The sequence below is a fragment of the Thamnophis sirtalis genome, unplaced genomic scaffold, assembly GCF_051295495.1.
Source record: "Thamnophis sirtalis isolate CommonGarterSnake01/CBP01778 unplaced genomic scaffold, rThaSir2_p1.2 scaffold_8, whole genome shotgun sequence".
Classification (NCBI taxonomy): domain Eukaryota; kingdom Metazoa; phylum Chordata; class Lepidosauria; order Squamata; family Natricidae; genus Thamnophis; species Thamnophis sirtalis.
The window spans coordinates 50,013,618-50,026,171 of NW_028261388.1; the positions used below are offsets into that span (position 1 = coordinate 50,013,618).

Here is a 12,554-nt window from a genome sequence, read left to right on the forward strand (position 1 = left end):
TATACACACACACACACACACATACATATACATACACACATACACACACACATATTCTTTGTAATTTTTTTCAGGCTTCTATGTGATGAACTTGAAACAAAAATACTGTTTTTTAAAAGATCACCCCATTAAAGCAACTTCACCTTTTAATGTGATTTATTAAAACAGAAGCCTGAAAAGAAAAGTTGCTTTAAAATGGGACTGTTTTTTTATTTCTTCATATAACAAAACACTACTTCTAAAACCATTTTCAAAGCCTACCCAACTCTAATGGATATGTTCATTTCACACAACAGTAAACATTACTCTATGTTTACTTTACTGCAAAATTATTAACCTCCAATCAATGTTTTGTTCATTACTTTTTCCAGCAGTTTAAAACACAATATACAAAATCAGCATCTAAAACCAGCTTTGCCAAATTCTGAAAAAACATAAGTTTATCTGAAATCATGCCTATTATAACTTAAAATTGTACTACTGTTAGTAGGAAAATAGACATTGTTTTTGAAACAATTCCTGTAGAATTGTACACAATGGTTCTTTTTATTTATTTTTTAGTTTCAAGATAGGAAAGTTGACAAATGTTTGCGTTTAATATTGAATATGACGATGAAGACTTAGAAATGAGTATATGTCTTTGCAGAGAGAAACCATCGAATCTTCAAATTCCAACCTTTTTTTGTCATTTCGTTCAGTATCAGTTGCTCCACATATTAGTTTAATGTGTGTCATAAACATGTCTGGTTGACTTGCTCCTAGCCAAATGTCTCCAATATAAATTGAAGAAAGGAAAATGCTTGCAGCTAGGAAAAAGAAAATGATAATTACAAAAGTGGTATGCATAACATGGGGAAACAACTTTGTTTCAAACTTGAAAGAACCTACCCTATGGCTGAAATTCTGTTGTGGTATGGCGGCCAAAACCCATTAACACTTTGGTTTTATACAAAACAATATTTAGATGGGAGAGTTATATATTCTGTCTTCTGTTCCTTCACCACTTAGCAAATCCCAACATAGCATATCCCTCTAATCTACCCCTCAATTTTCTCAGTGGCTGCCCTTCTCAGCCTCTGTTGATGTCCCAGTATGACATGCCACCATGCCATTCAAGAACTGTCCCCATCAGCTTTTCTCCCTTCAGCTACTGATGTCTTGGCTTTTCATGTGCATCTCCTAGCATACTTCTACCCTAATTGAAACAGACCTTTTTTTGTTTTGTATTGAGAATGACTTGCATTGAAAATGGTTTAGATACTGGATATCCAACCTTTTGGTTTGCCTGAGCTGCACTGAATGAACAGGAATTTTCTTGGGTCATACATAAAATGTATAATATAGTCAATGGATATAAATTGCATAATAACACTAAAACTTTATGGTCTGGGGGTGCATTACTAGCTGTCAAGGGCTACATGCGGTCTGCATCTGGCAGGTTGGACATGCCTACTTTAGATATTCATAGTTATTAGTATTTGAGTATCTGATTTTTGGATTTAATTTAGTCTTCAAAAGATCTGCCATGAACATTTCATCTTCCAGTAGGACCCACCCACTCCAGTTATAATCTCAGCCCCCCCCCAAAAAATAATATTTGAATAGCTACTAGAAATATTGTATTGTCTTGACTTAAAAATAGCAGAAAAACTAATACTTGAAGATTCAAACTATTAAACATTATTGTACCTTGTTTTAAGGATATTAAAGATATCTACGGAGATGCTTAGTTACCCAGGTCGTGGTTGTCCCAAAGGTGCTTTTTCAAAAGGTAACTGGACTTCCTTTGGTTTTCCTTGAAGATGTTTTGCTTCTCATTTAAGAAGCTTCTTCAGTTCTTAACTGAGAAGCGAAATGTCTTCAAGGAAAAACAAAGAAAGTCCTGTTGTCTTTTGAAAAAAGCACCTTTGGGATATTACAGATAATTATATACTAAAACCCAATGTTCTGAACTATTATTTGCCCTTGACCATAACCCATCTTCTGGAAATGTTAATCTCTATTATGATATTTGGCAAATTCCAAGGTTTCATGAAGCAGAACAGTTTTTTTCAATTTGATGTCTTCTAATAGTACATATAAGTTAACAGACATGAAGTTTAGCAATGTCAAAGGCAACATGTAGGGAAAGGACAGAGTATTTTTTGTAAAAAAAAAAAAAAGTTACCTTTGTTCACTTCTGTCACTTCAGTGAGGCAGAATTTCTTCACAGCTCCATGAAAATTATTTTCTGCCAGGCCCTGAGATTCTAGTAGGTGGAGCATGATTCCATTAAGCACAGAGAGCTCACTCAACTTCATAACTTCAGAGGCATTACAGATGCTACTATAAAGCTTAAATACAGCCCTTTTCAGAGTTCCATCTTTAAGAATATAATCCAATATAATGTTGTTTCCAAAACCACATTTTTTAAGCCACCAGAAAGTCAGGAGTGCATTCTGAATGTTCAAGTTGCTATCAAGGAAGGATGTCACAAGCCATCTAAATACTAAATAAGCAATCTTGCAGGTAAGATCTGAATTTCTATATCCTTTCTGTTCTGTTGGCAATTTTGCTGATGTTTCCAGTAAAACAGGTTCCCAATGGATAAAAACGGATCTCAGAAGAGTTCTACATTCATTTAAATAAACTTCTTTCCATACAGAGATTGCAGCTGCCTCTATTTCAATTTTACTCCTTCTCTGAGCTAGTCGGATTGATGCTTGAGAATGTAACCGTGGTTTGTTCCTGTCTGTATTTCCTGAAGTAAATAAAAGGAAACCCCTTTTATAAACAATGAAACAAGGGCAATCATTGAATAATTAAACAGTACTAAGGCTGAGATGAATTGACAGATGTTGTCATGCAGATTAACTTCCTAGTAAGTATGCTATTACCTCAAAAAGTAGCAGATTTAATATTTAAAAAATACCAAGTTAACTATGGCACCTCAATTATTAAAAGCAAATGCTAATTCATATCTAACAAGATCTCTGGAATAGCACCCATTCTGTGCAGCAAAAATATCTATCAAGTACATCAAAGGTTTACACTTCTCTTGAAAATTAAAATTAACATCAATCGTAGCTAAACAGAATCAGATCCATATTCACATTACACAATATAAAGTAGTTTATACACTATCCCAGGGGTGGGTGCCTGCCAGTTCTAACCTCTTCTATAGAAGAGGTTCCACAAATCTACCATGCCATTTAGAACCGGTTCCAGCTCCCTCCCCCCAACCAACCACACCACGCTTGCCCCACCAGCCACTCACTGATTGGCTGGCTCACCAATCACCCCACCCGCCTCTAAAAGTCCTATCAAAACCTCAAAGTCTTAAAACTGTCAAGTTTGAATACCCCTGGGTTTTTTTTTCTAAAGAGTTAGGGGTGCAAGGCTCATGTAACTTGACAGCTTTAAGACTTGCGTGCTTCAAATGCCAGAGTTTCTGAGCCAACATTTTGGTTGCTAAGCAAGAGCATTGTTAAGTGAGTTTCACATTTTACAAGTTGGCCACACCCACCAATCACATGACTACCAAGCCCACTCCCACTCGGTCACATGGCTGGCAAGCCACTCCCACAAAGCAGGCCACACCTACAGAAGAGGTTCTCAAAAGTTTTTGAAACCCACCACTGCTGTATCCCTACATATTTTCAAAGTATTTTAACTACCTTACAGTTCTTCCTCAGTCATTCCTCCCTCATTAAGGATTACTTTTCCTGAAGTAATCTTTGACAAACCAAAACACTGATTGTGTCCCTATTTCCAATGTCTTTGTGTTATATAAAAACCTTTTGACACTGACTTTAGGTGAGGCTAAGCATGAAGATATTCAAATTAATTTGCCATCATGAATCAAGGAGATATTTTCAAATATATGCCTGCCGAATTCAATATTCTAGAGTAACTCATCTGGCAAACAACATATTGTTTTGTGAGTTATTACAAATGGAGGAATCTTTTTTGATCTCAGAATAAGTGGCTGTTTTTACAGCATTTGCTAAATCTACACATTAATGTAACATGGCAACTCTCTGAAGTATTTTGAGAATACTTACTAAGCAATTCTTTGATTTGGTATTGTTGTGCAACAACATGCAGGTCATCCTGAAGTTCCACATCTTTGCTAATTATACTCCACTTGTACAAAAGTATCAACACATCATTGTTTGAAAGGATATGTTCATTTACAACGAATCTGCCCATTTCTCTGAAGGCTTTAATAACCAGAGTACGGTATTCCAATACAGAACTTAATACACTGAAAAACTGAATAAACACAACAGGATCCAAGTTGGTTCTATTTAGCAAAAGACAGGGGACAAAATTAGGACAAAATATTTATATCATCTCACATTATGCACAATATAATTCACTGCTCTCTGTTGATTTTGTTAGGCACCGAATAGTTAACCTCATCCTTGAATAAAGCAAAACAAGAAACCGATGGATAATTTATAGATTATTGGAAAACATTACAAATATGACATAAATGTAGTACATATATATTAATCTTATAGAAAATTAGCATGACTTGGAGCCAATGACTTATCAGATTTTATGGCTTCTGAATCTGTAGTTCCCTGGATGTGGAGCAACCAACTTTGACTCAATCCTACCAAGACCAAGCCGTGGGTTATTATTATGCAATTTGGGGTTTCTGCTCTGTAAGCAGATGGCATCTGTGGTCATAAGGACATTTTGGCAGCTCCAGTTGGTGCACCAGTTTCATCCTTTCCTGGATCAGGAAGCCCTTCAGTGAGTCATGTCCTAGGCACCTTGTGGCTCAACTACTGCAAAGCTAATAATTTCAACTTCCAAATTCTTTCTTAGGAATGTGAAGACATGGGGGAGGAAAACCATAAAAGATACATTTATTTTATTGTCCATTAAGAATTAAAATTAGATTTAACATCTCCCTTAGATGTTAAGAATAGTTGTAGGGGGTCAAGATAGGTCAAAAGCTCACCAAAAACAAAAGTTCAAGAAACATATGTAGTTGATACCACCATATTCAGTTTGCTAACAGGATCCAAACTAGTATGAAACAACTTTAAGAAAAGCCTCCTAAATCAGTAACAATGTGAGATAGAAATTCCAAATGATACAAAGCATGAATTATGGAACACAGCAGAAAATATTAATGGCTGCCTAGACTGGGTTAGATTATGATAATGACAAATATTTACAATGAAAAAGTAATTCTTTTTGTAAAGGAAAAGCATATGCCAAAGAAGTACAACAATACAATACCTTAAAAATACATAAAAATTACCTGATGTGGTTAAGAAGTATTAGCAGAACATGGAGAAATTCATTAATAAGCTGGATGGGAAGGAATTTCCGGTTCTCTTTTAATTCTTTTAATTGGCTAGATGAACTGAGTGAAGTTTGCTTATTTCCTAAATTAGTTTTCCAGAGAGTGTCGATTAAGGAGATTATATGTATTAACAATTTGTTTTCTAGAAACCTAGAAATAAAAAGGACAAGTATTTGAGGAAAACATTTAATTTTATGTGGCAATTATACAATATTACATTCTCCAGAATCTCTTAGCAAATAAAATTTGGATAAGTCACTTGCTTTGAGTGAAGTCTGATATTTTAAAAAGAGGTGGCGTAGTTTGAATTGAGTTTTTATTTGACCCTGAAGTACTTAAGCTTTTAATAAACTTACCAAGTCATTTTTCTGATTATTATTCAATTGTGTCAAAAAGTCTAAATATGAAGAAGAAAACATGCCTCTATGAAAGGCAATGTCCCTTGAATATAAATTAATTGAAAAGGCTTAACCTGCTTTATTGCATACCGTGTTCTTTACAAATAAATCTAATCTTAATCACTTACTGAGTTGTTACTTTAAATGAGAGAGAGTTTGTTAACAGAGGCCTAAAGAGATTTCTGTGTACCTTTTCTCAACAACAGATAACAGCCAGGTTAAAAGGCTATGGTCCCTTATTAGTTCATAAGCAGCTTTAGTGATGTAGGCAGCATTTTGAAGTATTTCCAGAATCTGATACTGAAAAGCAAAAAATAAAAATAAAAAATGATGATGATGATGATGATAAAAGGGAATTTTCTAACACCATGTTATAGATCAGGATAGCATCTAATGATTTAATAATAGTGGCTACAATTCACTATATTCACTCCTAACTATAAGAGTTGGAGTATTTGGAGAAATACTAATTATCATATCTGTGTTCATATACTATCAAACTTCCTAGGGAATAGAATGAAGTGGTGTTGCTGTAGTTGTTCCAGTGTTCATTACATTTTCTACATTGAATTTCTGTTGTGGGATCAATCATACCAACTAAGAGAGAAGCCAATATAGGGCAACTAGAGAGAGAAGATAGATATACAAGAGTCTGGGATAATAAATGCTCAGATAGACTACAGCAATTGGTGTGTGTGTGTGTGCGTGTGTGTGCGTGTGTGTGCGCGTGTGCCAAAACATATTGGTAAATCCATGTCAGATTAGGCTTTCTGGATGTTTTTCTGTTTTCTAGACTATTTTTGTGTTATGCAAATTCTATACCTGAATACACAATTTGCCCATCATACATCAAAAATCGCAAAGGGTGGTAATTCCAGCTTGCAGATTCTATATTTTCATCTAGACTAATTTGAAATTGCATTCAATTATATTCTTCTGCTTAAGGTAGCTTTTTGCTCCAAAGGGGTCTATTCCAAACAGGAGTGGAAAGGCAGTAAGCTTTCAAACTTGCTTTTTTTTCTCCTGGTAGCCTCTCTCTGCCATCTTCCACAGCTTTTCAGAGAAATGGCTGCATAAGAGTTTAAAATGTCTCTCAGACTGAAAAATCCAACTGACTGCAGCAACATTTGGTAAGGTTTTTTTTGCTTCAAATGTTACATTTATTACAGAATGTATAAGCAAGGGTTCAATTTACCCTGACAGACTCAGATTGACATCTTGGGATAAAAGTGTAAATGCCATTCCTCCTCTGAATGAAATGAAAACCATTTTATTTTTAAAAGAGTTTTACCTGTGTTGCTTCATCACACAATGGGCTATGGAAGAAGGACAGAATGATATGGAAAATTCTTTGATAATCATATAGCTGATAGCAGTTTTTATCTCTGAGACCTTCTCCAATAATAGCTAGAACCCATTCACGCTCCATTTTGTGCTGGAAAACAAAGAAAATGCATAAAGCATCACCAAGGAATCAAGCAAAATTACATTATAGTTCTCTTTCATGTGGAGAGAATGCTGTCCAGACAACAGATGTGCTTCAAAAAGAAGACTAAAAAAAAATAGAAATCCTTAAACCACAGTTGAACCAGTTAAATTCCAGATATACTAGCAGGTATTTTTCCACTTACAATTTCGGGATTACAACTCAATTTTATCCAGTTTTCTTTGAATCAGCAGATTGAACCAGTGGTGGGTTCTGCTTGCAACGGAGCCCGGCGTCCACCACATGAACGTGCCCAGTGTACGCTCAGTGCGCACATGCGTCCTTACCTCTTGCAATGCCTCCGCGATGCTCCAACTGCTGGGTGGAGCATCGCGTAGATGCCATGCACTCCGTGCGCAGAAGCGCAGAAGAGCTCAAATACAAGTAAGGAGCTCGGGTGGGCCCCCCAGAGCAACGTACCGGAATTCACAAAATTCCTGCAACTCACCACTGGATTGAACTAAATAAATATTAGCAACCCATAATGCCTAAAGATTTTCATAATAATTCTGCATATATAGTGAAATCAAACCTATTTTCTATCAGAAATTTTACCTTTGGTTGCATATGGATACTACACATACAATACTACACATTTTTCTTATGTCACATAAGCATGCAAAAGTTGCAAAGGTTTTTCAAGATGAGTCTTTCTGGAGAACATGTTTAAAATGGCAACATAACAGCAGGAACAGGAAAGTAGTTGAATAGTAATATCTAAGCAATGGAGCAGCAGCAGAAGAAAAAAAGATATCTGGACATAAAATCTCCATGAGTCTCTTTACCTCTGAATCAAAGCTATAGAAAAGGTGAAAAAATCCTGGCACTTTTCTCAAATCCAAATACTGATGGGATAGAAGAAATCTGTTCAACTTTGTGTACATATGCTCCTCTGTAAAAACAACAGAGCACAATTGAAGATTATAGCAATTGCAATAGCAGTAGCACAGACTTATACATCGCCTCATAGTGCTTTACAGCCCTGGCAAAGCGGTTTTATAGAATCAGCATATTGTCCCCATAGAACAGAGGATCATTTTACAGATCTCAGAAGTATGGAAGGCTGAGTCAACCTTGACCTTGTGAGAATCGAACTGCTGACAGTCAGCAGAATTAGATTGCAATACTACATTCTAATCACAGCTCATGAAAAACGACTGCATATTTTCATATTCATTACAAAGCACATTATATAACTTTATTTGTTATATTCTTATCTCAACAATAAAAATATTTTTCATGCATAAAACATCTAAAATTTTTAATACAAATCACAGGTATCAACTATCATTTTTTAAATTTGTTTTGTTGTACATATATTTACATAGAATTAACTTCACTGTATTTTCCCCTCTACTATTAACTTTTCTCCAATGGAGGCATTATCAGCTATCTCAAATGGAAAATGGCCATTTGCCCCATTTTTTTGTGAATTACAAATATTTCCATTGTTTTTGAGTGGTTTGCTCTCTCAACTTGCCATTTAGCTCTCAAATCTTTCGTTACCAGGCTAGGTAAAATCATTAGTGGGACTTCAATAGAACTGTCTTGTTCTATTCCTCTTTAGCTAATATACATTTTATATGCCAGTGTGGTGAGAGCAAACCACTACCAAAATCTAAAACTTGAGCTAGAAGTAATTTCTATTATTTCAAAATTTCCATTGTTTTTATGGAATGGAAAAGTCATAGACAAAAAAACTACCAAGTTCTATAGTACCTGGTTTCAGTATTTGCTGGGCAACTCTAGCTATATATAGTGTTAAAGGGAAAGTAAATCTGAGATTTGGTTGTTTTATTCCATTTTGCACAACGTCCATAAGGTACAGCAACTACAAAAAAGAGAAAATGTAAAATAACTGGAAAAGATTTTTAAAAATTCCATTTAGAAACCTTTTAATTGCACTCACAAAACTGTTTTTCATAGAACAATATTATTTTCTTTTAGAGACTGCAAATAAATTTATATTTATCCTAATCCCAGATTAACACACTCATTGAAACCACAGCATTTAAATATACAAGATATACATGGATGCATAATAAAATAAAAATTACTACTAGTTTAAATCTAATTTATACATTGCATAGAGAATATTAATTCATACTTGGATTCACTTACCTGTTAATTCATACATAACCTCAAATTTTAGGAAGACAGATAAATTAAAAAGTGCTCTGAAAACATTTTCATATTTGACAGACGAAAAAAATAAACATTCTAATCATGATTCCAGATTGGATTCAATTTAAAAAATTAACAGTCAAGGTATTCTAAATTACTGGAATAGAATGGATTTTATTTTAACCCAGAAAATTTATTTTTCTGTTAAAGTTAACTCATCTCTACCTGTTTCTGTTCTCGAAACCGAGCCGCTTCCAGATGAGAGCGAAAGGAACTCAGGACATGGTAGGCAGCTGCACGCATATTACTATCATAACTGCTAAGGGCAGCTACTGTCAAGCCCAATGCATTGACTTCAACAAACTTATGACATGCCACCACACACTCTACACAGCAGGAAGAAAAGAAATATGCATTTTTAATAAGAAAGTATTTCAAACATAATTTAAGAAAATAAAATCTGAATGCACAAATTAAAATCACAACAATCACCAGCAGAATTAATGACAGTCTCATTAGAAAAACACTCTTCTTTGTTGCTCTCTCCTGTATAAAGTTGAATTGCCTTAAAGTTCTCCTTACACACAAGGATCCCTATTGTACCCTTCTAATGGATTCTACATTCTGGTATAAATACCATTTTTCCCTCTCTTTTTCTCAGTTCACCTCTATTAGAATGCATATTCATGGCCAGTAAAAAATGAGTAGTTATCTCTTATTACACTTTTCTATGTATCCTGTGAGAAGGATTTGAATTTGTCTTTGATCACTATATGTTTGTGAAGCAGCAAGTCTAAAGAAAATCACTGCAATTGTGAGGACAGAGGCAGTGAAAAGCAGTTCTGGTTAATTCCCCAATTCCATTTTATAAAAAGACATTCTATCATGGATAAAACCTTTTTATGGGCAAGGTCTACAGGAACTTTCTGAAGATTAATCTGAAAATAGGTCTAGGACATACAAAGAAACATGTACAAAAAACCCTGACCTTGCCAGATAAAATCAGTTGCTAATGTAGCTGTAATTTATGTTGAACACAGAGCTTATTTACAGAACCTTGGAAAGATGGCTGCTAAGCAAATAATTGCTGATACAATAATCAGTTCTGGAAACTGCCATATTTTTCTCTTTTTTTAAATTAATATAGCTTAAAATAGTGAGAATTATTAAACATTTGCCTCACAGTGTTGTAACACCACAAAAAAACCAAAAAAAAACCAACAACAACAAGTCCTTTGGCCCACATCCACAGGTAAGGATGCTCAACTGTCCTGCAGAGTTCTGTGGTCAAAAGATTCATGAAATTAGCCTGTTTTAAAAATGCTTCTGCAGGATAAAAGGAAGTATTAAGGCATGCAGGATATACAATGGAATCCTCAGTTTGAACAGCATAGAGAAGATGCCAACAAAAACCTAAACAAGACTTGTAGAAAGACGATACAACTGAGACAAAAGATGTTGGGGAGTCAGTAGGCTTCTGGATTTGACAACATAAAAGAAAAATTTTGAACCAAAAACAATGTTTATTTGTTTTTAGCACTAAGTATCTTGGGGGCAAAGAGAAAAGTAAAAATATACTACAATGATATCCAAAACACCAGGCAAAAAAGAAAAATAGAGAATGTAGTTAAGGAAATAGTTAAGTCACCAATGAAAACAAAATATCATTCTTTTTCAGGGAAAATATGGCCTCATGTATATTTCCTAATGAACTTTTCTGATTGAGAGCTACCCTTCAGATACCTATAGGATCTATTCTCCAAAAAGCAGCTTGGGACTGGAACAACAAAAGAAGATAAAACTGAAAAAAAATTGAATTACATTTAAATTGTTAAATATAATTATAATGTTGAAGCTATCAAAATTTCTTTTCTATTAAACATTTTCACTCTTTTCTGTGATCACAAAACAATTCAATGATTGTCCTTTTAGAGCTTTGGGGATGAAATACAGAAATTACGACCTCAGGTCCCCTTCTGTCCCACTTGCTCTCTCTTGAAAATCAGCTAGTGACTAAAAAAAACGGATGTTTTTTTTAAAAAAATGTTAATGTTTTCTTTTAATTCAGACAAGGAAACATAAATCTCCTTAGGGAATAAATCTAAAAGAGGCACTTCAAAAAAAGTCTAAATTGGGAGAAGCCAATGTCCCTACGGTACGGATGTGCGGTCTCAATTTTCTGAGACTGCAGCCGATACTTTTGCCACTGGGTGGGTGGGGTGTCCAATTGGACCTAAACCGTCCCGAAGAGTCAGTAAACAGGAAGACTACGTCTTGCTGATATCAAGGACAACACAAGTCTCTGATTGATACAAGAGAAGGATTTCAAGCTGGCGACAGAAGGCAGCCTAGGCTGATGAAGTGGGGAAGGCTAAGGAACAGAAGGAAATGGAAAGAAAAAGTGTGATCATCTGGTGAATCCTTTCTGTTTTGAAAAAAAAAACTGCCCCAAAGAATCTCTTTTTTATGTTAAATTAAATCCTTAAGTAGACGAATTTAGCAGCAGAACTGATCTTCATTGGTTTGTTTTGGTTAGTATGCTTTTCTTCTTGTAACTACATTTGGTGGACTGAAATGCTCCTCACAATTTTTTTTCTTCTCTCTTAAAGTGAACGGACTGGTTTTTCTTCTTCGGCTCCTTCCTGCTTTATTTTTCAACTTAAGGACTAAAATCTCCCTCTCTACTCTAACAAAAACCGTCTATTATTTGCTATTAAACTCCATTTAAGACCTTTGTCCCCCCCTAAATCTGAGACAACACAAGAAAGTGAAAAAAATACTTGAATTCTGTTGCTCGAAGGCTACAGGCTAGAGGTTTTTTTTGAAACCACACATTTGTTCCTGTTTCTCCTTTGATCTCACTGTCTTCGTGCTTCAAAGCTCTGTAACTAAAAGTGATAAGAGCCAAGGGCACAAATTGTTTACCACAGCTGTCCCTAGAGAGCCTTATTGGCACTGGGAGAGGGGGGAAAAACGGAACCTCTCTCTTGTGAAGATTAAAGCTAGAATGGCAGTAATTTACAATTTGGAACATGGAGCAACTTTCAGAAGAGGAAACTTTAATTTTGCAAAAGATTTGGGATGCAATTCAAAAGTTATTGGAGGTAACTTGGAGAATTGACAAGAAGATAGAGTTTATACCAGAAAAAAATGAGGGAGATGGAGCTCCAAAAACTGAAGAGAAAAATGAACACAAAGATAAGAAAACTAATGATTTGATTTCTGAAATGAAAGTGGTTGA

General features: G+C 35.0%; 1 protein-coding gene across 1 annotated transcript in view; it reads right to left on the bottom strand.

Annotated features, from left to right (window-relative positions):
* Positions 1 to 31: 31 nt before the first annotated feature.
* The window catches only part of URB1 (URB1 ribosome biogenesis factor), a 59,858-nt gene continuing 47,335 nt past the window's right edge, over positions 32 to 12,554 (bottom strand). The window contains exons 31-39 of the mRNA XM_087721597.1: positions 9,539 to 9,699; positions 8,909 to 9,020; positions 7,975 to 8,081; positions 6,995 to 7,138; positions 5,894 to 6,003; positions 5,261 to 5,455; positions 4,044 to 4,285; positions 2,168 to 2,740; positions 32 to 806 (exon numbers count right to left, since the gene is read on the bottom strand). Coding sequence (XP_087577723.1) covers positions 595 to 806; positions 2,168 to 2,740; positions 4,044 to 4,285; positions 5,261 to 5,455; positions 5,894 to 6,003; positions 6,995 to 7,138; positions 7,975 to 8,081; positions 8,909 to 9,020; positions 9,539 to 9,699 — 1,856 coding nt within the window. The 3' untranslated portion in view covers positions 32 to 594. The remainder of the gene's footprint in view (positions 807 to 2,167; positions 2,741 to 4,043; positions 4,286 to 5,260; positions 5,456 to 5,893; positions 6,004 to 6,994; positions 7,139 to 7,974; positions 8,082 to 8,908; positions 9,021 to 9,538; positions 9,700 to 12,554) is intronic.